At 35.9% G+C, this 25,585-nt stretch overlaps 1 protein-coding gene across 8 annotated transcripts in view; it reads left to right on the top strand.

Moving 5' to 3' along the window:
* RNF38 (ring finger protein 38) overlaps window positions 1-25,585 on the top strand; it is a 110,225-nt gene that overhangs the window by 65,663 nt on the left and 18,977 nt on the right. For 3 of the 8 annotated variants that reach the window (XM_033123326.1, XM_033123324.1, XM_033123323.1), the window contains 2 exons: window positions 12,606-12,799; window positions 18,866-19,079. In XM_033123326.1, coding sequence (XP_032979217.1) covers window positions 12,693-12,799; window positions 18,866-19,079 — 321 coding nt within the window. In that variant the 5' untranslated portion in view covers window positions 12,606-12,692. Of the gene's footprint in view, window positions 1-78; window positions 449-8,115; window positions 8,266-12,605; window positions 12,800-18,865; window positions 19,080-25,585 lie in introns of those variants that run through there. The other 5 variants (XM_033123325.1, XM_033123321.1, XM_033123320.1 and 2 more) reach the window with 4 other exon arrangements.

Here is a 25,585-nt window from a genome sequence, read left to right as displayed (position 1 = left end):
GCCGGGCCGCATGTTCGTGCATCTTGCGGCCTAGCGGGGAGGGGCGTCGCCTGCGCGCGCAGCAGAGGATAGTGCGCCGGCGCGTGGTCCGCGAGCACCGAGGTGGGGTGCGACGGGGCGGGGTCCCGCGCGCAGCGGTGCGGGGCAGTGTAGCGACCTGGCGGTTAGAGCACGGGGGCGGTGAGGATGGAGCCCCCGAGGCGTTAGCCGACTGTGTCAGCTCTGGGCTTGCAGCGGTCATTTCCTGGCGCGGCCCGTGTGATGGTGCCAGAAAGAAGGAAGCGCCGTGACAGCGCCTCGGTCGGAGCCCGGGTTCTGGGGGTGAGGAGGCCCGGGGACAAGGGATCTGGCGAGCTGGCCGTTGGCTGGGAGAGCGGTCACAATAGGAGGCGGCGGCACAGCGAGGAGCCGCGGGAGCAGCCCCGCTGGGCGGAACCTTCCCTTGCAGGTACTGGTAGCTGGGCCGTTGGTTCCCGCGCGAGGGCGGGATGGGCCGAGCTGCAGGCCGTTGGGAGCTTCCCAGGCCGCTCCCGGTGACCGAGCAGAGGTGTAGTTGTCCGGTGCTCAGTGGGGTGCGGCCCAGTCGCCCCGCCGCTCTTTGTTCCCGGGACTGCAGTGAGGAGGTGAGAGCGCAGCCAGCAGGAGCGTCGACCCGCTGCTCCTAGCAGATGGCCTTGCTCTCTGGCTCCCTCCCTTTTTGCGAGGCGCAGGTGAAGTGATGTCACCCAGGAGAACGCGGAACCAGGTCGGGAGGGTCCTGACTTCTATCCGCGCGTTTCTAGACAGGCTGCATTTTGTTCTCAGGGCATGGACGCTCTTCCTTTCTGGGCTGAAGAAGAAGCAAGGATGGTTTTCAGACGGGAGTTTTTCAAATTATTGAGGGCCAAAGAATAAAGTTTTCATTTCCATGTGTAGGACTTGTAAAGGACCTCGCCTTTTCTTTGTGCTGCAGAAATGTGTATGTTATTCAATAAAAGTTGGGTATGCTTGGGGCAACCGGTTAGTTCTGTTGGTTAGAGTGCAGTGCTGGTAACAACAAGGTTGCAGTTTGATCTCCACGTGGGCCACTGTGAGCTGCGCCCTCCACAACTAGATTGAAACAACTATTTGACTTGGAGCTGATGGGTCCTGGAAAAATACACTTAAACAAAAGTTTTTTAAAAAAGTTGGATATGCTAATTCTTCTGTCATAAATAGAAACACGAATACTTAAACATGTCATTATTTGGCATCATATGAGAATTGCCTTTTCATTTTTCTTAAAGAGGTGCACTTTAACCTAGGAAAATTTAAGTCTTTGTAACTAATACACATTCGTTTGTTACGTGAGAAGTACAGGCATTTTTAGGTCCTATTTGACCTTGATTGCAGTGACTATTAATACATTTACCATAAAATTCCTCTAAATAAGCAAGCAGCCTTGGTAACTAGGCTTTAAAAAAAAACATACAGTTTTTTATGAAATCAAAACAGTAAGGATCTGGGGACAGTTGGAATCAAACTGAAATTGTTCCTGTCTTTGGAGAACATGGTCTAATGGAAGAAATTGGACTTCTATAGAAGTAACAATACAAGACTAAATATAGGTATCAGATCAGTTACAGTGAAGCTGGGATGTACTTGAAATCAAAAGATGAAATTATTAACTGGATTTTCAAGTGAGCATTGTATCATTTCACGTACTCCTTTTTCTAGTTCTTGCTGGCTTATAAATTTATTGGCATAATATATTTCACTTTTTGAAAACCTATTAAGTCATACAGGGGTTCGATTTTAAGTTTATTTCTATAATTTTCTGTAAGACTAACTTGTAAGAGAATTGGTAGCCTTTTAGAGGCCATACTTGAATAAGTTCTGCCATAAACTAGCCATGTGGGCTTCAGGTCCTCATCTGTAACATATGAGAGTTGGATTTAAATGATCTCTCTGGTTTCTCCTCCTCTGATACTTGCTGTGATTCTAGAACGTAGTTTGTGTTTCTGTACTTGTTGAGGTTTCTATACCTATCCTGTTTTTATAGCTAAACTTTATGTTGGCAAGTATTAATCTGAGTAAATATTGGGAATTTTCTGGAGCAGCCTGATTTTTTTATGAAAGGTGAGCAGAGGATGGCATTGTCAGACATAACTGAATCTGTTAGCATCATAATGTAGAGTGTAGATCTATTGTTTATGCCTACAGCTTTGGATGAGGCTTTTAGTTACACCACCAGACTTGTTTTTATTTGTGCTCATTTATCACTTTTTTTCCAAGGCTGTGGGTGAGAAAGCATGGGTGAGAAATCTTTAGATAAAAATCTCTGAAATGATTGATTAGTATAGAAAGATTATTGGTCAAAATTATCTTTGTCTTCTACTTCCAGTTTGTTCCATCTATTTCTCGGTTTGTGCTGCCCCAGTTTTGTTTAGGCCACCACCATTTTGTAATTCATTTTGCTGGAAAGGTAGTTATTGATTAGTCCTGTGATTGTTCTGTAGTGTCTGGGTCTACTTACTAGTTTTCTGGTGGTTTTCCTGTTAATCACATATGTCAGACATTCGTTTTTACTTCTACTTCGGTTATCTCATGGCTTGCTTTATTTTTCTCTGGAGAGAACATACAGATTGTAAACACATTTGAACCCTATAATTCTAGTCGAGTTCATTCATTCAGTAAATGTTAAATTTAAATTCCTAATGTGACATTGTCTATCTGGAGGAGATCAGGCAAATATTTGAACTCTCTAGTAAATTAATGAGTGAGAAATTAGAGCAAATAGATCAAGAGGGGCCATGCACACAGTATCATCTCCCCCCCCCCCAACTCTTATCTTTTCATGTTCCTTTTTTAAGGACTTGAACATTTTCTCCTCTCTGAACAGCTTACCTCCAATCTCTTCTGTGGCTGTAGTGTTTTCATTTAGTTCTTGTTGAATTGCCTGTCACTAGACTGAATCTCTTTGAGGGCAAGGACTATTTTTTCCCATTGTATTCACAACATCTAGCACATGGTAAACATGCAATAAATATTTGAATCAATTATGCTTTTTATCTAATAAGAATTATAAAGAGTTCAGTCACACTATCTTTTCAAATACACACTCACACACTTTTTGTATTGATTTGGACTGGTCGTGGTCTCGATAGTTTCCAAATCCATGTAGTTCTTAGAGATAAGTCTTGAAGAGATGCTTTAGAGCAACGTACTAAGAGCTTCCCAGGCTAAGTAAATGATTTTAGATATACTTCCTTGAGAGAATAATCCTTGCATAGGCAAATCTGGATTGGGGAAGGGAAGGGAAGGAACAATTTGCTAAAAGAATGTGTAACTCTTATTTTTCCTAACCTTTATGCCCACCTTCTCAATACGTGTAATAGTTTCATGTGTGCCTCTCTTCCCCCTTATAATTTGTGGGACTGTGAGGTGGGGAACATGTGGAGCCTTTCAGCAACTTACACCAACCCTGGCTTTGTGCTGCTCCTAGGAAGATATGGGCCCTTAACTCAAGAATGAGAATAATAGTTTGTTTTAAAAAATGATTGCCCCAGTGCTGGACAGTAATGATCTTCCCCCAGTAGGTAGTACCAGTCCTTGAATGGTTTAACGACTGCATGGATACCATAATCTTACTTAGCAAATACTTGTTCAACGTTTAGGTTACTTCTAGTTCCCTTTTAAATTGTTGGTGTTAATGTGTTATGATGAACATAACAGGGGTGCCAAAAAAAATGTATACACATGGCTTGTATTCATGTTTTGTTATCGGTATATATTACAATTTTAATGCAGTTTTTCCTTAAAATGTGTATACATTTTTTTTGGTACCCTCTGTATTTGTACATGTGGCTTTTCCTATTATTTTGGAGTATAACCTGAGAATTTATCAGAAGAAAGATTACTGATTCACACTTTTAAATTGTTAATAAAATCTATCTGATTATTTTGCAAATGATTAATGTTTGCCATCATGGAAGCAGTGAGACTTTGGATTTTTAGATAATTTGGATTTAACCTCTTCATTTTTAGGTACCCAGACTTGGACCTAGAGGAGTAAGGGACTTGTTGGAGTCAACAAACACTAAGCACCTGACCCATCTTTTGTTTTATTTCGTTTTTCCCTTCTTCTGTTAGGCTGTTGACCAATTGGTATTACTAGCAAGTAACAGTGAACAATTTTTTTTCTGGAGAATAATGTTGCTGTTTTGGGGAAGGCTGTTTGGGCCTTTCAATAACTTATTTTGTAGAAAGTACATTAGTTAATACTGGCCTTGATGTCATACACCTGCACATACTCTGCCTCATCTTTATGAAAAAAATGTAAATGAATGAAGAAGGAAGCTGATCAGAAACGATTTTCTGGAAGCAAGTTCTGGCACAATATCTGGACCTAAGTCCTATGTTATTTTTAGCACAATAACTGATAATTACTACACTCTCCAAGACAAAGGTTAAATTCTTGGTTATATTATGGTTACCAAGGCAGGAAAAGGCCACATTAAACAAAAGATGTCCTAAAATAGTAACGTGTTGGTGCTTAAAAGGTTAAAACTGTTTTCTGTAAGTTTAGTTTTGTGAAACAGTGCTTTTCTCAGTTATACTGGGTGGATTAGTCATACAGTTATATGTAAATAAACATTAAAAATGAGAAATGTGTGAGTTGCAGATTTAATTCCGTCTCAGGGATGTTTTCTTGGCATGACTTTAAATATAAGTTGCATTTTGAGAGAAGGCTGAAGTTACCACATGTAATGCTCAACAGTTTGCCAGGTTGGAGAAAAATAGAATTGCATCAGTTTTCTCATACAGTATAACCTCAGTAATTTTCACTGAGGGAGAATTAGGAAAGTAGTGGAAATTTATGTCAGAAACAATTTAAAAGGAAACAAATTTATTTTAAAATATTTAAAATACCTTTAAATAGGCCTTGTGGAATAGTTGTTAGTTACTAATCCAACTAAATTATAAAGGAGAATGTTACTTTTTAAATTCTTAAACTACAAGGTGGTTTAGTGGGCTGAGTGTGAACCTTACAGCCAGATAGACTGGGCTTGAAATTAAGGTTCTGGTATTTACGAGATGTGTGAATTTAAGTTTACCCTGACTTGCAGTGTAAAGATTGGAGAGCCCAGTTCATTTCCTGGCATGAAGTTAGCTATTACCAGATGGAGGTTTTTAAAAACTGCTGTATTGCTTAGATTAAAATGTCTTAATTTTTTTCATAATCAAATTAATGTAGCTAAAATTCTGGAGAAAAAACCTTTTCCTTTGAGTGTGGTACAACAACTTTTTATTCTATTACATACATATACATTGTGTTAGTTTTCTGTTGTGTATAACAAATTACCACAAATTTGATAGCTTAAAACACAAATCTGTCATCTTACAGCTTCCATGGATCAGGAGTCCGGGTGTGGGATAGCTGTAGGGTTCTCTGTTCAAGGCCTTTCTTACCTGATGGCAGCTGTGATTTCATCAGAGACTTGACCTTTTCCAAGCTCGCTGGATGTTGGTATAATATGATTCTTGTGATTGTAAGACTGAGGGTCCCCCATTTTCTTGTTAGCTGTCAACTGGTGAGCACTCTCAGCTCCTAGAGAATGCCATCAGTCTCCCACGTAGCCCCTTCATATGCCTTCTCACATAGCTTCGTCTGCAGTTGACAGGAGAGGCTCTTCAGGAATGGCTTGGTTCCGCTTGAGAGTTTTCTCTGACTAAGTCAAGCTCACCCTGGATAACCCCCTTTGATTAAGTTAAAACCAACTGACTTGGAATTTTAACTACATCTGAAAATCCCTCCAATATAATTTAACATAATCTTGGGAGTAAAATTCACTGTATTTACTACAGTCCTCCCCACACACCAGGGAGGGATGGATTATAGAGGAGATGTACAGGAGATTCCCGAGATGAGAATCGTGGAGGCATCTTAGAATTCACACGTACACACACAATGATTGTATATGATTTTATCTTATCCACAGGGGCATCTGGTTTGATCAAACCTATTTATCATTTTGTCCCAGATACGTATTAACTACAGGGTTTAAATATAGCTTTTCTCCTTTGTCTTGTTTGTCCTCCCTTTTTATAGACAAATGGAGCTTCTGACCCAAGGAAATTTGGGGTAGGAGAGGAATATGCTTCAAAATTATTAACTTGAGGCCACAGGGGCCAGTTTTTTACTTATATATTACTGAAATCTTAACTTTTCAAAGGAAAAAAGACTTTAAGGAGAGGAAACCTAACCCTCTGATTCTGTTTTCCCATCTAGCTACTTGTGTAGTAGTTTGTAAGCATGCTACTAATGGCAGACTGCTTTAGTTATGATAGTTGAAGGCAGGTGGCCTTATTAAAACTCTTCAGAGGTATTTACTATGCAAATTATAAGCTTAAGATTGCAAAAGGAATATGAAACCTATGTAAAGGAACACACCGTTTTGAGAGAGAAAATTGCTTAAGTGGTAAAAGCACTCTTTAGATTGAGTGAGAAGTCAGAAATATAAATACACTTTTTCCTATGAAATTTTTTCTTAAAACTCTTAGCCTCAGGTAAATCCAAGGTTCCTGCCGTTACTCTAATTTATACCTATATTATGGCATTTAAAACGTCATCCTATAGTTGGCTACTTGACTTTTTTTTTTTAATTAGACTAAGCTTTTTGAGGGCAAGATCCATGTTTTCTCTTCTTTCCTCACATAACTCTTTGCTTATAGGAGGCAGCCAGTAAGTATTCCTTAATTCAGCAATTCCTACTTTATCATAGTGGTAAAAAGGATATTAGCATGTTCATATGTATGTTTGTAGTAGATACAAGCTTTAGTTCATATCCAGAGCATTTTGTATAGCAATACTAATGAATTGTAAAGTTACTGCCTTCAAGTGTTTTGCTTTTACTCCTAGGAAGGTCTTTTTGGAAGTAATTTTAATCTTAACAGCAAGCATGGTTATCTGTTTACCAGGCTCATTAATGGACCAGAAGCAAAAATTTATTAAAGGGGCTGAAGAAGTTTATTATAGCAGGATTATTAATTTAAACAACATGCCACTTCATGATCTGTTTCTGCCTCTCTCTGGCTACTTACTGACCAGCCACATTGAACGTTGTGCACGTTGAACTGAGTAGACCGTTGTCGCATGCCAGTTACCTCTCCATAGCACCCAGTACCTACCATTATCGTAGAAAGATCATGCCTTTTATATTGTACAGTGATTTGCTTTTGCTTCTTTTTTTTATATATATATATATAGCATACTTCTTGAAGGTAGGAAACCATGCTTATCTTTTTGGTTTAGTGTTTGTCACAGAATAGTTGAGAATGAATGAGGCAGTGAAACTCTAAAAACAGCCTGAAAGCACGTGCTCTTCAGTTATAGGGACAAGCAGATTCACAAACCTTTACCCCCAAGGGCAGTTGACTCCACAGCACTGTGGAGCAGGGGATGTTTGTCATTTAAAATGCCACAGATTAAGTATTAATATATTTACATGTGTGTTTAAAGGGATTAACCCACAATCAAGTCATGCATTTAAAACTTGCAGTCATTTACTTTGGGTTTTGTGATCTTGTCTTGTATTCCTTAGGAAGGTTGCTAGGTTTTTGTTGAATAGAGCAGAGATTTCCAGTCTTGTTTTTTATACCTGTGATCTCTTAGGAGTTTTACACAATGTTCTGAAATCTCTCATGTTCCTTTGCACAATCGCTTGGAAGGTTAACTAAAAAAATAGAAGAAGAAAAAGATACTAATCTTAATCCAGGCAGACACTTATCTTTCAGTACTTGAGATATGTATTTCTATCTCAGGTTTTCTTAACATGAAGTCTTGTCTATATCCTTTAGGATTTCAGACTTAATATCAACAGAAAAGATATCAATAGATACTATATGAGAAACATAGGAAAGCGTTTGCATTCTTGAGTAGTGCTGTTTTGCCCTTTGTAAGAGAGATCCATTGCCAGAGGCAACTTTTGCCATCCTTACATTTGTTTTATGTTTAAGGTTAATTTTTAATTTCTTTCCAGTTTCTGCTAACAAAATCAAATACCTAGAAAATCCAGACTGTCCTTCATAGGCATGATTCTCCACATTGGTGCGGCTAGCCATGAACTATCCTTTTCTTCTCCCTCTTTTTCCCAGATATCTCCCGGGGCCAATTCAGCACCTCTGCCTGGCCATCCTAACAAGGTGATTTGTGAAAGGGTGAGACTTCAGAGCCTGTTCCCTCTCCTCCCAAGTGATCAGAACACTACCGTTCAAGAGGATGCTCACTTCAAAGCTTTCTTCCAGGTTCTTATATGTTTACCCTTTCCCTACACAGGGCTGAGTCACAGGTACATTCTAGGTGGTTTCTAGGGAGGCTTGAAAAAATTCAGTATCATCATCTTCTTTTCTGTTGTATGTGGGAATAAGTATTCTTCTTAGAGGACTTCTTTAATATAACTTTTTCAGCCAGCTTTTCTAAAGAATGTTTGTCTTCTCTTGAGCTGCTGTTTATTATTTGACCAGTTAACATTCTTGTTTTTTTGATCTGTACGCTAAAAGGGTGCATTTTACTGTATGTTAATTATGATATACCTTAATATTAAATTTTTAAAAAAATTACAGGAGGCACTTTGATTCTCATTTTAAATATGGCTTTTTTTTTTAGAGAGATACAAATACTCCACTTTTGTAAGAAAACCCTGGGCAATAAATTCACAAAGCCATCACTTTTACATGAAGCATTAAAATACCAACTAAATGTACATCAGGAAACATACAAGAATATTCATGGCAGAACTGCTTAAAATACTAGTGAAAAACTGGAAACTACCCAAATGTCCATCAAAAAGAGAGGGGATAAACTACAGTATATTCATATAATGGAATACCAAAAGAAGGAAAATGAATCATCTACACAGCCACATGTATCAGTAAAGATAAATCTCAAAATGATAAAAATACACCGAGTCTGATACCATTTATATTAAATTCAGAAACTAAACAGTGTAGTATTGAGGGATACTGTATGTGGTAAGACCATACAGAAAAGCAAAGGGATACTAAACGCAAAATTCAGTCGCGTTTTACCCAAGGCACAAGTATGGGACAGCAGGTAGGTGTGATAGACGGCCATATGGGGCTTCAGAAATACTGCTGGTACTTGATTCCTATGCTGCATGGTGGGTTTTTAAAAATTATACATGTGTCTGCCTGATACTTTATAACTTGCATGTATGAAATATTTCATAATTTAAAAAATAAAAAGCTTGCAAGATTTTGGCTAGGAGTAATACGATATAAAACAAGTAAAAAAAAAGCAAAGTGCAAAAGTTTAATAAACTTGGGCAGTGAGAAAATTGATAAATAGTGGAGATGAATGACAAAAAGAGATCAAAAACAGGACGAACTTTTTATTCAAAGAAGACTGGTGTTTGGAAACATGGATCCAGAAGAATATCAACACTTTCTTTCTCTGACCATCCACTTATTTCTAGATGTTTACATTAGGATTTTCACATTCAGTCCATGATTTTGTCACAATACAAATCTTTAGTTACTTCATATCAGAGTTTACAATACTCGTTCTGTTTTGTAACTGCAGTAGTGATCTTTCATGCCTTGTCCTTGTTGATTTTAATAAAAAAACAATTCCTCATAGTGTTAGGAATACCTGTATAGTCATTGCAAAACCAAATAGCATGTTTAGCCTATGGAGTAGTAGCTGTAATCTTCTGACTACCTTATTCAACTCAAAGAATGCTGTAGGTGACAAAATGATATGGATTTGTTTTTGTCTTGGTTTTTCCTGGACTCTGATTGCCTTTTATATTTCTTAAGAGAGTCATGTGCTTAAATTTTACTAAGAACTTCCGAGTTCTCAGTCATGTTCTTGAATGCACATTATTTAGGGTATTTTTGTCAGAGACCTCTGACTTCTTGTTCTAAATTGGAATGATTACTTTTCAGACCTGCTGTACTGCCATCATCTTGGGATTTCTTTACATTGCATTTCTGGGATTTCTTCTACTCTTTATTGAATCCTGTATTTATACACAGAGGGTACCAAAAAAAATATATACACATTTTAAGAAAGGAAAAAACCGTATTAAAATTACAATACTCAATATATACTGCTAACAAAAGATGAGTACAAGTCATGTGTATACATTTTTTTTGGCACCCCCGGTATAATTCCTCAAGTGAAAGAGAAAAAGAGCACGCTCACACATTATAAAATCTACCAAGTAACTTCCTCTGAATAGATAATATGAGAAGCAGCTTTGACTCTTTATACATCTCTAGCAAAGTCTTTGTTTTTGCCCTCACACTAGATTAATAGTTTGGTTGGAGTATAAACTCTAGGTTCAATATTATTTTCCCTCAGAGCACTTTTAGCTTCTTTTGTTTTCTGTGAGAAGTCTAATAGCTCATCTAATTCTTGTTTCTTTGTAGGTTACTCCCTCTTCCTTTTGTTGGAAACTGAGGATTTTTTTGGAGTTCAGTTAGGGTGCTAAAATTGAGAAATGTAATGAAACTACGTTGCATATAGTAAAACTAACTTGAATACTTACCTGTCTTTAAGTGTCCATTGTAGTTTCCCTATTACTTTGAGTAAAAAAGTAAGACTTATTACTATGCCATAGTATTAATGAAGAGTTCACTTTCCTTCACCTATTGTCTCTCCTTTTATTCACTAATGTGAACCTATAAAACTATAAAAGCACATAGAGAAGAGATGGGAAACTTAACCATATTTCCCCGAAAATAAGACCTAACCGGAAAATAAATCCTAGCACAATTTTTCAGGATGACATCCCCTGAACATAAGCCTTAATGCATCTTTTGGAGCAAAAATTAATATAAGGCCTGGTCTTATTTTCGGGGGAACACGGTATTTGGTCCCTTTCCTTATCTCTTAAATGCATTTGTTGTAAAAATAACAGTGTTAACCCGCAATTTGAACATCACTGAAAATATGTAGAGAATTATAGCCTAAGTGTTTTTTCAGGTCTTTTTTTGTGGCTTTATAGCATTCCTCCTCCATTTTGGGCAGTGAATTTTTAGAATTCAAAGTTCCATATTTTAGCTTGCATCAAGCTTTGTAGTATAGTACATGCATATAAAAGCTAATGATTACATTTGGGTTACTAGAATTTTGTACTTTAAAAAAAAGTCCTTGTTAGTAAAAATCTGTTTTACAAACTGTGGAGATCACTTCTAGTGCTTCTGTGTAGTTTCACGTGTGAGTTTGTCAAATCTTGATCATTAAGCCATTTTGTTTTTTAAATCAGAATATCTAAATATGAGATACTATTATCAGGTTATTTTCCATTTTTAAGTTTTAGGATTATCAGAACATAACTGATTTTCTTATTAAAATAAAGGTAAAAACTATACTTTTAATAGCACCATTAAATCTAGGGAGAAATTAAGAGTGTGGTAAAGAGAGTTTGCAAAAACATTTGTGTATGGTTCTGAAAACTATTTTCTATTTTAGTTGTAATGACGAATTTGAATTATTATAATTTGCTTAAATATAGAAAGAAAATAGCATGTTTTTTGTAATACCTCTGTTAAATAGGAATGATCCAAAGTCACCTTTTAGCAGTTTGCTTCTTTCCTATCCGTTAGTCAGTTCTGTTTTATGTTATCTCTTAAAATCGAATGTTGTAGTATGTGGCCCCATATACTCTTCAGCTTATATTATAATATGGTTTTGGTGCTAGTAGCAGGTAACAATTATTTTGCAAACAGAAGTGCTGTAATACCTGAATAATTAGAACTTGCCAGGGGTAGATTGGAGATAGGAGAGATTCTCTTAGAAAACACATAGCCCTTGTCAGACTGAGTTTGTAATTTTGACACTTTTGGTGAGACTCCATTGTGGAATTGGGTTGTGTAGGGACTCCTGGAGAGTTAATAATTCAATTAAGTGGTTCATACCAATTTTATAGCTGGTAAACAATGCTGTGACCCTTGAAAATTTGAGACTATGCCTCAGCATGTAACAGGCACAAGTTTTGAATTATCCACCATTACCATGATCTACCTGCAACTCAATGTCTTTTTCCCCAAATGCTGTGACATTCTAGGTAAGAAATGATCTAGATCAGTTGACTATTTCTTTTTATCTCTTTTATATAAATTTTATTTTATCCAGGTAACTTTCATTAAAAAAAAAATAAATGTAATGGCCTTAAACAACAGGAACAAGAATGCAGAGGAGTGTGATTTAGAATCAAATCAAGGACTACTTAAATTTTACCATCTCTTAAATTGATCTCAGCTGTGAATCAATGCTTAAAAGCGTTAACTGATGGGAAAGCACAGTGGAATTTCTCAGCTGAGTTGGGATTTTAAAGAGATTTGGTCAAGTGTCATAAAATTTTTCTTTCCCTATTGTGTACTTTGTATGTTGTTGTTACCTGATAAATTTTTTGATGATTTTTAAGAAAGAGAGTTCGCTGTTCATTTGATAGTATTTACTGTGCATCTCCCTTCCACCTCTGCCCCCAGCATCGTTTTCTTTGAAGGTGTTTATTTTGGGTTGATAGCATTTTTTTCCCTCCTTTACACTTTAGGGTAAATATATCTAAACACCTATGCATAAATAGTAATGTAAGTGATTTTTGTTGCATTGGCAGAGTGAAGATAGTCCAAGTCCCAAGAGACAGCGCCTCTCTCATTCAGTCTTTGATTACACATCAGCATCACCAGCTCCCTCACCACCAATGCGACCATGGGAGATGACATCAAATAGGCAGCCCCCTTCAGTTCGACCAAGCCAACATCACTTCTCAGGGGAACGATGCAACACACCCGCACGCAACAGAAGAAGGTTAGTTGATTACAGTTTATTTCTTAAGTTTTCTTCCATTGGTAGATTTGTGAGTTTTGTTTTTTAACATCAATATTTTTTCTGTAGGCATTTTATAAACACCAACACATATGTATTCAGACACTTACACACAAAAAACATTACAAGTTGTTTAGATTCCTACACTCGATCATGAGAGTTCATTTAGCTTGTGATCGACAGATGAAGAAATTGAAAGAGGCTAAAGTGATTTACCTAAAACCAATCCATACCATTATATATGAATTCAACTTCCTTATGGTTTATGACTTTGTGGACTAGCCTACAATCCTGATTATGGAAAAATGCATTTTATAGTTCACAACAGTAAGGAAATAAGGAGATCCTGGAAATGAGCTCCCTATTGTCCACTCTATTCCTGTTCTTTCTGTATCCTTTAAGTTAATTGGGAGCTTAATTAGGTCTCTTATAAAACTGTAGAGTCTGTGGTATGAAGAGGGATTGAGGTTTAGTTCAACGCTCAGTCTTCTCTTCCATGGGACTTGGTCTTTGCCTTTACTTCCCAAGGGAATACATTTCTTCCTGAGCTGCTTCGCCTTTGATTGTTATCTGAGGTTATAGATTTCTTCCAGGGAAATAGTGCATCTTTGAGCTGAGACAACTGTTTGCATGTGCAGGTTGTTGATAATCTAAGAAATACTGATAATCTTCAGTTAGGAGGGTTTTGTAGAATGAGTGTTTGTGTCTCCTTAAAATCCCTTTCTTGAAGCCCTAGCCTCCAACGTGGCTGTATTTGGAAATGAGGCCTCTGAGGAAGTAATAAAGGTTGAAAGAAGTCATGGGAATGGGTCCCTGATCCAAGAGGATTGGTATTTTTATAAGAAGAGACACCAGAGGGCTCCCTCTCTCTGCCATGTAGGGGCACAGCGAGAAAGTGGCCATTTGCAAGCCAGAAAGAGAGACCTCTTGCCACAAACCAACCATTGCTGGCACCTTAACCTTGGACTTTTAGTCTTCAGAATTGTGAGACAATAAATTTCTGTTGTTTAAGCCTGTGCTATTTTGTTATGGTAACCTTGGGAAACTTAATACTGAAGGGATCTTAAAGCCACCATTCCTTGTTCCAAACGAGACAAAATAAACCTGTTTCTGAGCTATGTTCTATTGAGACACTAAGATTTTTACATTACCTGGTGTGTTATTTACCTAGTTGTGTTTAAGTAAAATAATGTTAAGTCAACCAGGTGAAATATTTTATAGCTTTTAAATATAAGTGTGAGGAAATATGGTTGGTTGTTTCAAGGTTATAGCTTGAGTACCTGCTGTAATCTTTCCTTTTGTTCTTTAGTGAAACATGTCATACATTAAGAAGAACATGTAAAACAAGTATACACTTAAAAGGACCACACACAAGTGTACCCAACACCTAGGTTAAAATAGAATATTGTTAATACCTCAGAAAGCCCTCCTTCTTTTTTTCTAGAGAATAAACCCTGTCCTGTGATTTGTCTTCATGCCCTTGTTACACTTTTTAATACCTTTAAATGTATTCTTCTTCAACTTTGTTTAGTAGATATTCTGTTTTTAATGTGGATAGCAGTAGTTCATTTGTTTTACTGTGATACAATCTTTTATAGTAATGTACTATAATTTTGTACCCATCTACTGTTGGGGAGAAGCATCAGGCTCTACATTCATGGTAACACAAAGGAGGGATGGAGGAGCACTTACCTAGAAAACTAGCTACAGTCTTATTCTGCCTGGCACTGTGTGTTATTCTCCTTACTCCATTCTCCCTTTCATACTTCATTATAGGCTAGCTATAAGCTTAGCTGCCCGATTTCCTTACAGAAGCAGGCTGTACAAACAGATGCAACATTCAAAAACAGTCTAGCATAATTTCAAATATAAAGATGAGCACACAACCAGGAAATCACCAAACATTTGAGGAAGACCAACAAAGTGAAAGAAGGGCACTAAACTCAATAAAACAAAGAACTTAAAGAAATAGAAGAAAACAAAATAGAATTTTAGAATAAGTGTAACACGAGAGAGATGCAAGAGATTGATTATATCAATAAAAATCAACTAGAAATCTTAGCTGGTAAAATTAAAAACTCAATACATGGGCAGAAAAAGGGTCTCCATTTCTGGAAGATCAAGTAGAGGAATTTTCCCAGAATGTAGTATAAAAGGATAAAATGGAAAATGTGGGAAAGAAAGTTTTAATATAGACACAGATCCAGCAGTTCTAAATATGTCTAGTATTATCAGATGGAGACAGAAGGAATAAATTTTTTTAAAATAGTACAAAATCATCTTCCAGAATTGAAGAAAGACTGTGTGTTCAGCAAGATCTTGGTGAAATTTCAGAACATACACCAGTGATAAATAAAAATTCACAAATATCCCAAGACAGAAAACTTTGATTTCTACCAGTTGATTAATCATTTAAGTGTAAAGCTAAAATATAAAAGCATTTCAAACAGAGACAAAGTTGACCAGTAAGATCCTCCCTGAAAGAATTATTAAATACTGTATTCTATCCAGGAAGCAGAAGAATAAATGCAAGAAATAGGATTCAAGTCCATTGTTTAAAAAAGGGAAAGAAAAACGGAAAAGATCTGAACAGGAGATGGGGACAGAGCAGAGAAGTAAAAGTGTAATGTTTCATTTTGCCCCCTACTAATGCTGAGTAAACCTAGATATTTTTAGAAAAGTGCAAGTATGTGTTTAAGGGTAATCACTAGAAGAATAGAACTAGACTGTGTAACTTCCATGTAATGAAACAGATAAACGACATGTAGCAACTTTAATCCAATAAAAGGCAGGTGAGACCAGGAGGGAATACCTTTGTGCTATTTACAAGTGGTAACAACTAAAACAAAATGACAAAGTACATGTCTATCACTGGTGTAAAATCAGCTGAAAGAAATATTTGTACATCTGTTACCACTATTTCTTATTTCTAAATGTTCTACCACAGAGGCACACTTAGCAGAGATTTAATGAGAGGCAATACAGGGAAGATAGTGACCAAAATTGTAAGGGGACGTACATGTCAGCGTGAGGACTTGGATTTTAATTTGTGTTTAGTTAGAAAGCTATTTAAATTATTTTTGAGTAGGAAAGGGAGAGCAATTGATAACAACAGAATAAAACAAATTTAAAAGGGGCCCTTAAACTTTGTGGTTGAGGTGAGTAGTGTGAGCATATGTATTCCACTTGGATTTTAAGGTGCGCATGTTTTTATATCTTAGCATTAAAGACTTAAAATTGATGGTGCAGCATAGTGTAATTAGCAGCTTTTTCCCTCTTTTTAGTGATACATAAAACAGTCCTTTAAAATATTGGTACAGGGAGTGCCCCCTTCTAGTTGCTATATGGGATGCTGCCAGATTCATGAATTGCTTAATTAAAGCCAATTAGATACTGAAAAAATATAAACTGAAATAAAACACTTGCACAGATACAAAGATATGTTAACATGAGTTAGTATATATAGATAAATTTTCTTGTTCCATTCTCTCAGAGACTAGAAACAGTGACTCCCATGTAACAGTGAGCACACCTGGTTTCTAAATAACATTCTACAGTTAAAGGATCCAGGGCTCTTTGTAGAACTGATTACTCCCAGAATTGGTGTAGGGAAAATACAAAATGAGCCTACAGCATATTGTGGTGTCAGATATTGAAGAAGTGCTCAAAAGGAGAGGGACCTGGTGGAAGGGCACAGGAGTCAAACACAGTGCTCCTACTGGACACAGTTGAAATAACTTGAACAACCGTGTAGGTTATAACCCAAGGAATAAAATAAATATCCATCAGCGCATACTGGTTATAAATAACCGAGGAAACAAATGGGCGAGGAGCAACCTCTCTTCCTTATAGAATTCCATCTAATACATGCAGAAGAAATCGGGAATAGGAAATCAGCATTAGCGTACTATTATAGTGATTGCTGAAGAGCCATTCGTGCATGCTGAAATTTTTGGCAAAACTTTCAATAGAAGCAGAATATTTGCGTGGTCTCAAAGTATCTCCCCCCAGATATTTGGTAATTACAAAGGGAAGAATGGTGGTTTTGTAGTACAGGGTGTTGGCAGATAGCACTTAGTCAAGTGATCAATGATACATAAATAACGTACCAGTGATGCATATCGGTGTCCGTACCCCTTGGTGGATGTACTGAAAGGGCATATCACCTCTGTATCCTTTCCATTACTGCATAACCTCAGGCAGATCATGAGAAAACATTAGACAAACCCAGGTTGAAGGACATTCTGCAGAGTAATTGTCTGTGTCTTCAGAGGTATCAAGGTCATGGAAAACAAGGAGGGACTGGGGAACTCACAGATCTGAGAAGATTAAGGAGACACGACAATTTGCAGTCATGGGATCTTGCATTGGATTCTGAGACAGGGAGAGGATATTGGTGGAAAAACTGGTGAAGTCTTCTTTCTGTTTAATTGATAGTATGATATGAAGGTTTGTTTATTAATTTTGATAATTTTTCTATGCTAATAGAAGATAGTAGCGTGAAGGAAAGCTGGGTGAGGGGTATGCAAAAAGTATACTGAAATTATCTCAAAACGTTAAAAAAGTGAGTTCAAGGTGGAGAGCATCTTAAATTCACTGAATATGTAGATTTTTGAAGCAAAAATGCAAAAAGAGATACACTGAAAATAAAGGTAGGGGAAGCAATTAATGAAGCAAGAACTTGGGGGATGGTATCAAGCGCATGGTGAAGAGTTAATTCACAAAGGAATGTCCCTTGTTCTCTTTAAGATCGAGCAGTTGGTAGTGAGAAGAAACAGATTTAGAGGTGCAAAGTGGGACCGTTGAAAGGTGACCCGACCTCAGTAAAGATTGCTAAGGTGGCTCTGTGCACCTGTGGTCTGGAAGGGGGCTGTTCAGCCTCTTTTGCCCAATGTAGAGTGCATTTTAATAAGGCCTGCTGCTTTTCGAATTGCGTTGGTGCTAAGCCACGGCAAAAAGCAGTGGAAATGAATTGTGGAATAGTAGGAAAGTAGAAAATGGAAGTCTACTTAAAATAACAACTTACTAAAATTTTTGTTAAACTACATAGATGATTAGTGCACGGGGAGTAAAAGTTTCCATCAATTATCAGATTCTAACTGAAAATTCTGTGTATTAATGGAATATTTATGCTGACACTACCTCTCAATCATTTCTATTCTCAGCATTTACTTAGTTACTGTTATGTTTGCAGTTGTCAATAAATTAAATGTTTAGTTACTTCATGTATTTTCTACTCATTTTTAAAAATTGTCATTTTGGGTATATAGAAACTTTGTCTTTATGTTTTAGCCAAATAGACAAACACATAATTAATGCCCATTAGGCATATGTGGAATACTGGTAATATATATGCAGATTAAATTTTGTTTTATATTGTTTATAAAATAAAGGGAGGAAAAATAATATGTTAAACCATATGAAACTGCTGATATTTGACTGTTTTTTGCCTGTAAAAAGGGCAATTTCATACAATTAAACCAGAAAAGACAATGGTTGACTACTGATTTCTAAATTCTTTCAGCACTGAATACCAATTTTGTTTTCTTTTGTTTTTTAAAAAACATATACATTCTAATGTATATGTAATGTAATACAACAAACTGATGGTTGCCAGAGGGGAAGAGAGTAGGAAGAAGAGTGAAAAAGGTGAAGGGGGGAATAAGAGGTACAGATTTCCAGTTCTAAAATCAACAAGTCATGGGGACGTAATGTACTCGTTCAGCAATAGGGAATAGTATCGTAAGAACTTTATATGGTGTCAGATGGTTATTAGACTTAACCCTGGTAGTCACTTCATTAGGTATTTAAATGTTGAGTATCTGTTGTACACCTGAATCTAGTATAGTATTATATATTAACTATATTTTAATAAAAAACATTTTATTTAAATATGTAAGCTTTTAGAGCTGATGGGGAACTATAATAGTTAATACTCAAGCTTACCTTAGCATAAACTACTGATGGATTGCAAAGAGAGACAATACAGAATCCTGATGCATCACAACAGTAAACGTTATGACCTTTTTGACATTTGCTATGTTACAGTCCTCCTGTCAGGCGCCAGAGAGGAAGAAGGGATCGTCTGTCTCGACATAATTCCATTAGTCAAGATGAAAACTATCACCATCTCCCTTATGCACAGCAGCAAGCAATAGAGGAACCTCGAGCCTTCCACCCTCCGAATGTATCTCCCCGTCTGTTACACCCTGCTGCTCATCCAACCCAGCAGAATGCAGTAATGGTTGACATACACGATCAGGTATAATAACAATGTCCAAGAAATACAGATGCTAAAAGTTGGTGACAGTTTGTTCAGGTTGTTTTTCGTTGTAAGTTACTTTTAATTTTACCTAAAGGGAAACCATTTTACATAGTACTAAGCGATTTTAGATAAGTTCATCATTCTTCATAAGGATTGAAATATAAATTCTGCCCAGAAGGTTGAACTTTGGAAAATTAGGATAATGTTATGAAAGCTCAGAATGACTTTATGTAGTAGTTGGTTTGAAATAACTGGTGTAGGATTAATAGTACATATTTAGCTGGTGGTTTGAATACATATCCTTATTTCCCTCTTCCTTCCAGTTTCTTCTGGAATAATTCAATAGGCAATTGTAAGCAAGGGTGCATCTTTGCTTACAACTTTCCATAGGTCTCCAAGGAGGTGACAGGTATAAGGCTTCCTTTCTGCCAGAAACTGAAGGATTAGCTGAGGAGAGGGCCTGCCAGTCTTTAGAGTCTGAGTGGGAAGACCAAATTTTATGATTTTTTTTTTTCCTGTGGAGTTTTCTGAGGTCAAAAGAGACACAAATGTAGACAATCTTACAAAGTTGGTGAATTTTAAGGACCAGGAAAAAAATCTTGCAAGTTTAGGGATAGGAAAAATTATAAAGGAAGAAGACAGACCAGCATCCAATTTTTCATCTGCACTGGATGATAAAAACAGTGAAACTGCTGTATACTGACAATTGAAAGAAAATATGATCTCTCCCAGGCGCCATTTTTCTGTCAGACATGTTCTCCTATTATGGTCACAAACACTTTAAAAAATTGATTTTCTAGACTGCGTTCTTTATGGTCATAAGTTTAAAAAATTTACTGAAAAAAAATGACACTGAAATATTTGAAGCAAGAGTATAATTAAAGGGGAAAATCTTCATAGCAAAATCAGTGGGACACACCTAAAGCTGTCCTCTGAGAAACTTTCATGAACCTTTATTATTTATTTTAAAAACTAAAAAATGTAAATTTCAACTAATTGCTTGAGTAATTAGGGGGGAAAAATAGCAGAATGAGCAAAAAGAAATTGAAGAATGAATTACTAGGAAAAACAACTAAAGTTAATGATAGGGAAGTCTATTTTTATGAGAAGAAGTTCAAAGAAACCCCAGTGCTTTGAAAAATTGATAAGAATGGCACACCTCTTGTGACCTTGATTAAGGAGAAAAGGACAAATGTAAAGAAGAGTAGAAATGATTAAAAAAAAAAAAAAAACCCCAACATACCCACTCATAGGGGAAACATTTAAAAAATTGTCTTCAGTTGTAAAATGAAAATAGCACTTGTTAGGGATGTTGGGAGAATTGAGAGTTAATCCATTTTGAGCACTTAAACTAGTACAAACGGTAACTGCTCAAATAAATTACTTCATTATTAACTATTATAATGAAATTATATATAACCCTAGGGAGACAAAAAGAAAATTTAAAGGAAGTTCAAAAATTGACCCAAGAATAATAGAAAATTTTGAATTACCACATAAGTGTGAAAGCTAATTAGAGATTTACCATTGAAAGGGCACAATGACCAGATGGCCTCACAGCTGTTTTTTTCTAATCTTCAAGGAATACTCATTTTTATAATACACAAGATTCCAGACTTTTTTTTTTCTTGGCAAATTTTCTAGTTATTTTATGAAGCTAGCATAATTTTAATAGCTATAAGCAAATAAAGATGGTAATCCCAAAAAACTAGGAAAAAAACTCTCAAAAACGTAGAATTTCTAAATAGATGTTTTGAAGATACAATCTAGCAGTGTATCAAAAGAATAATAACCTATGACCACATAAGATTTATTCCAAATAAGAGGATAGTTTAATATGGAAGTACTCATTTCATACATAATAGAAGGAAAAACATATATCATTATATCAAAGGATGTTGAAAAGTCAGTTAAAATTAAATAAAATACAACAAGAAGGAAATTAATTTACAATAAGTAAAACCAGCAACAAGTAGCCTAATTGGTGAGAGAGAAATCAGCAACTAGAGAGATGCTTAACTTACTCTGTGCAATATTATGTTAGCAGTTCTACCAAATGCAATAAGATAATGTAGTAATGGATATAAAAAAAATGAAGGAAATAATTGTATTTTCTCCCCCTCCTCATATAGTAAAAGAAAACAGATTGTGGTTTAAAAGAGCTTGATGTGGTGCCTAAATGCAAATTAAATGTATAGAAAATAATAACATGTCAATTAACTGATAGATAACTACAATAAGGTATATCCATGCAATAGAATATTACCCAAAAAATAATGAAGTACCGATTCTTGCTGCATCATGGATTAACCTTGAAAACATGCTAAGTAAAAGAAGCCCATCATTGAAGGCCATGATTATGTGATTCCATGTATATGAAATGTCTAGAATAAGCAAATTTATAGAAACGGAAAGTAGGAATAAAGAGTGATTGCTTATCATCACTAGAATAAATCATACCTTTATATCCTGGGATGTTACCATTACAAAGAATTAGAATTATGTCGGGAATGTGAGCAATATTTGCAAGATGTTGTTGAGCAAGAAAAGCAAAATTGAGGAAAGTGTTACGTCCCATTTTGTAAAGCATGACAAATATATGTATATACATTGAACTATATGAACACAAGAGAAAAATACGGAGAAATACATACTAGGCTTGGGAGTTGTACACTAAAGTGAAGGGAAGGAGACGGTGCTTAAGGATGGAACCAAAGAAAGAAAAGAGAAAGACTACATTTCAGAAAAGGTGAGATCTCATTTAAATAAAATTATGTGTTGGGTCTACATATTGAGAAATGAAATAATTACATATGTAAATTCAGGACAATCCAAGACGTAGAAAACCTGAACAGACCAATAGCCATGGCAGAAATTGAAGGCATAATAAAAAACCTGTGTTTAGAAATTACATCTGAATTGTCTCATCTCTAAAGAACTGATAATTCCAATTTAAAGTATTCCAGAGTATAGTAAAAGAAAGCCTCCAAGCATATTTTATGAAGCTTGCATAACCAAATAATGAAATCTCAGACAATTAAACAAAATTATCAACTAGTTTCCCTATTGAATACAGATGCAGATGTTTTAAATAATAAATCGTAGCTAGTGATGCAGTGAAAGGATCTATTGTTGAAAGAATTACTGTTAAGAGTTTATTCTGGAAATGCAGGATAAGTTCAAAATTAGGAACTCTCTCAAGATGATTAATTCCAATATAGAGCAGGGGAAAGCAAACTTCTGCTGTCTCTTTTTTGTAGAGGTTTTTTTATTTTTATTTTTATTTTTTTTATTATATTGGGGAACAGTGTGTTTTCCAGGGCCCATCAGCTCCAAGTCATTGTCCTTCAATCTAGTTGTGGAGGGCACAGCTCAGCTCCAAGTCCAGCCGCCTGTTTTCAGTCTTTAGTTGCAGGGGGCGCAGCCCACCATCCCATGCGGGAATTGAACCTGCAACCTTGTTGAGAGCTTGCGCTCTAACCAACAGCCATCTGGCCGCCTCTCTGGAAGCTTAGCGGCAGCTCGTTGTCTTCAGTCTAGTTGTGGAGGGTGCAGCTCACTGGCCCATGTGGAAATCGAACTGGCAACGTTGTTCAGAGCTCGGGTTCTAACCAACTGAGCAACCTGGCTGCTTCTGTGGAGGTTTTTTTGGAATACAGCTATGTTTTTTTATCTATAGTCTATGGCTGCTTTGTGCAGAGACTAGAATGGCCTACAAGCCTAAAATAATTACTTGCGGTTCCTTTGTGAAATAGTTGGCCAAGTGACATTCACTCTGGTATAGAGTCTCTAAGACCAAGTGGTTCTCAGAGTATGTCCTGATCATCAGCAGCAGCACCTAGAATTTTGTTAGAAATGCAAATTCTCACACTATACACTAGACTTACTGAATCAGAAACTCTGGGTGTGGGACCCAGCGATCTTTTTTAACTTGGGTGATTCTAATGCACGCTGCGATTGAGAGATCACTGGTCTACAATCCTGAAGAACAACAAAGTGGGCAAGAGTGGCTCTTCCAATTATTAGGACTTCTTATAAAGCTATAGAAATGAAGGCGTTTATGCCAGAATAATTAAATAAGCTAATGAAATATAAATCCCAGAAATAAACCAACGCATTTATGAAAACTTTATATATGATATATGACTGTAGATGAGTTGGGAGACGACAGCATTTCTTTCTAATAAATGACTCTGGGACAATTGGGTATCCAAATGAAAACATGCAACTGGATCCTTTATCTGATTCTATTAACAAAGGTCAGTCCAGGTGGATTAAAGATGAAAATATTGTTGGCAAAACTATAAGCTTTTAAGGAAGTGATATAAGAAGAGCTTCAAGACCGTAAGTAGGGAAGGCTTTCTTAAATATGACAGGAAAAGCACTAACTATACAGACAACTGTTGATAAACTTAGAGAGCTGTGTTAATTGTCAGAAATAGAGTTGAACATATATTGGTCACTCAATTTTTGGCAAAGATGCCAAAAGAATTCAAGGAGGAAAGAGAAGTTCTTTTTTAATACTGAGACGGAAACAACTGGATATCTGTGTGGATAAATTTGCACCTTCGCTCCTACTTTATGTCACACATGAAAATAGAATTGGATACTAGATCAGAATGTAAAAGGTATAAGATAAAAAATAAAGGAGATTGTATTCATAAGGTTAAGCAGAGATTTCTTCAACAGGATATGTAAAGTACTAGCCACTTAATAAAACACCAGTATACTGGATTTCACTAAAATAAAAAAATTCTGCTAATCCAAAGACAGTATTTAAAAATTGAAAGAGTAATCCACTGCCTGGAAGAAAATATTCGCAATATTTCTGAGAAAGGACTAAGATCCAGAACATAAAACGATATACATTTCCATTAAAATCAGATATAAGATAAATGCCTGTGAGCATCATTTTTCAAGGTTCTTTATCACTAAAATAAAAAGACAAGTAATAATTGCGTTGAATCTTAGCAGATATAGTTGTATACATAGGAATGATGTGAAGTTTCAAAAATGCTAGAATTAAGTTAGATAAGGTTGTTAGGTTCAAGATGTAATAAAAATTAATCACTTTTCTGATTACTGTCACTAACCGGTTTGACATGGAAAGAGAGAAACAATAACCCAATGTAACAAACATAACAAAACCTACAAACTTAGAAAAGAACTTTGAGGAATAAGTTAATAAGAATAATATATCTTTATGAAGAAAACTAATTTCTTGAAGGATATTTACATAGTATTGAACATGTAGTTGCATAATACTAGGGCTCCAATGAAAAGCCCTAGTATATAATTATGTGTCTTTTGTAAAATAACATAACCTTTAACATAATTAAATTAATACAAATCAGGATACCAGTGGGTTTTGAAACTGGATAAAATTATTTCATTTTTTTCAGACAGTTTTTGTTTTTTACATGTATTTTTAATTTTTCACTTACAGTTGACATTCATTATATTAGTTTCAGGTTACAGTATAGTTAGACATTTATATAATTTACAGTGATCCCTCAGTAAATCTAGCTCCCATGTGACACCATACAGTTATTACAGTATTATTGACTATATTCTCTGTGCTGTACTTTATATCCCTGTGACTGTTTTGTAACTGCCAGTTTGTACTTCTTAATCCTTTCACCTTTTTCACCCAGCTCCCAACCGCCCTCCCATCTAGCAGTCATCAGTTCTCTGTATTGAGTTTATTTACATAAGAATAAATGTGTGAAGATGGCAAAAAATAAAATGATAAGAAAGTATGATAGTAAGACTTTGTCTTACTAAAGATTAACTTTTCTAGTAAAACACTGTACATTAATTGAAATAGCATGAATTTGGCATGAAATAGAATACAGGTGTATGTGGGATGTTATTGAATGGAAAAAAGATGATATTTCAGTTTAGAGGCAAAAGAATGATTTAATAAATGGAACAAGTGTAATCTCAAGAAAAAATTAGAGCCCTACTTCATACTGTAAACAAACCAGCCAACAAAAAAACCCAGGTTTTTGTTGGAGTATAAATTAAACACAAAAATTAAAAAATATTAAGAAAGTTTAGGAGCATATTTGTATAACTTCATAAAAGAAACTACAAAAGCTCCACTTTTGACTACATTCAACAAATACAAGATAGTGAAAGAAATTTTTCCATTAAAGCGTTTACCAAAAGATAAAATGTAGGAAAATATTTTTGTTAAACATGACAAGCAATAGGTGCTTTTTTCTAATTAAAAAACAGAGCTATACATAAACATGACAGACAACTTATTAGAAAATGGGCAGTGAGCAAAGGATATGGATTATTTGCAGAATAATCTAAATGGTCAATAAATATATTTTAAAATGTTCGACCTCGCTAATTAGAAAAATGCAAATTTAGAGCAAGCCTGTTGATACGGTTGTTTTCATCCTTTAGGTAGATAAGCATGCTTATAACCCAAGCATATCTACCTCGAGTGAAGGTGCTGGGAAATGAGTGAAGGTGCTGGGAAATGAGCCCTG

Source organism: Rhinolophus ferrumequinum, chromosome 12 (genome assembly GCF_004115265.2).
Source record: "Rhinolophus ferrumequinum isolate MPI-CBG mRhiFer1 chromosome 12, mRhiFer1_v1.p, whole genome shotgun sequence".
In the NCBI taxonomy this organism is placed as follows: Eukaryota; Metazoa; Chordata; class Mammalia; order Chiroptera; family Rhinolophidae; genus Rhinolophus; species Rhinolophus ferrumequinum.
Note: the sequence above shows the minus strand (reverse complement) of the source record. Positions and strands in the feature narration are given on the sequence as shown.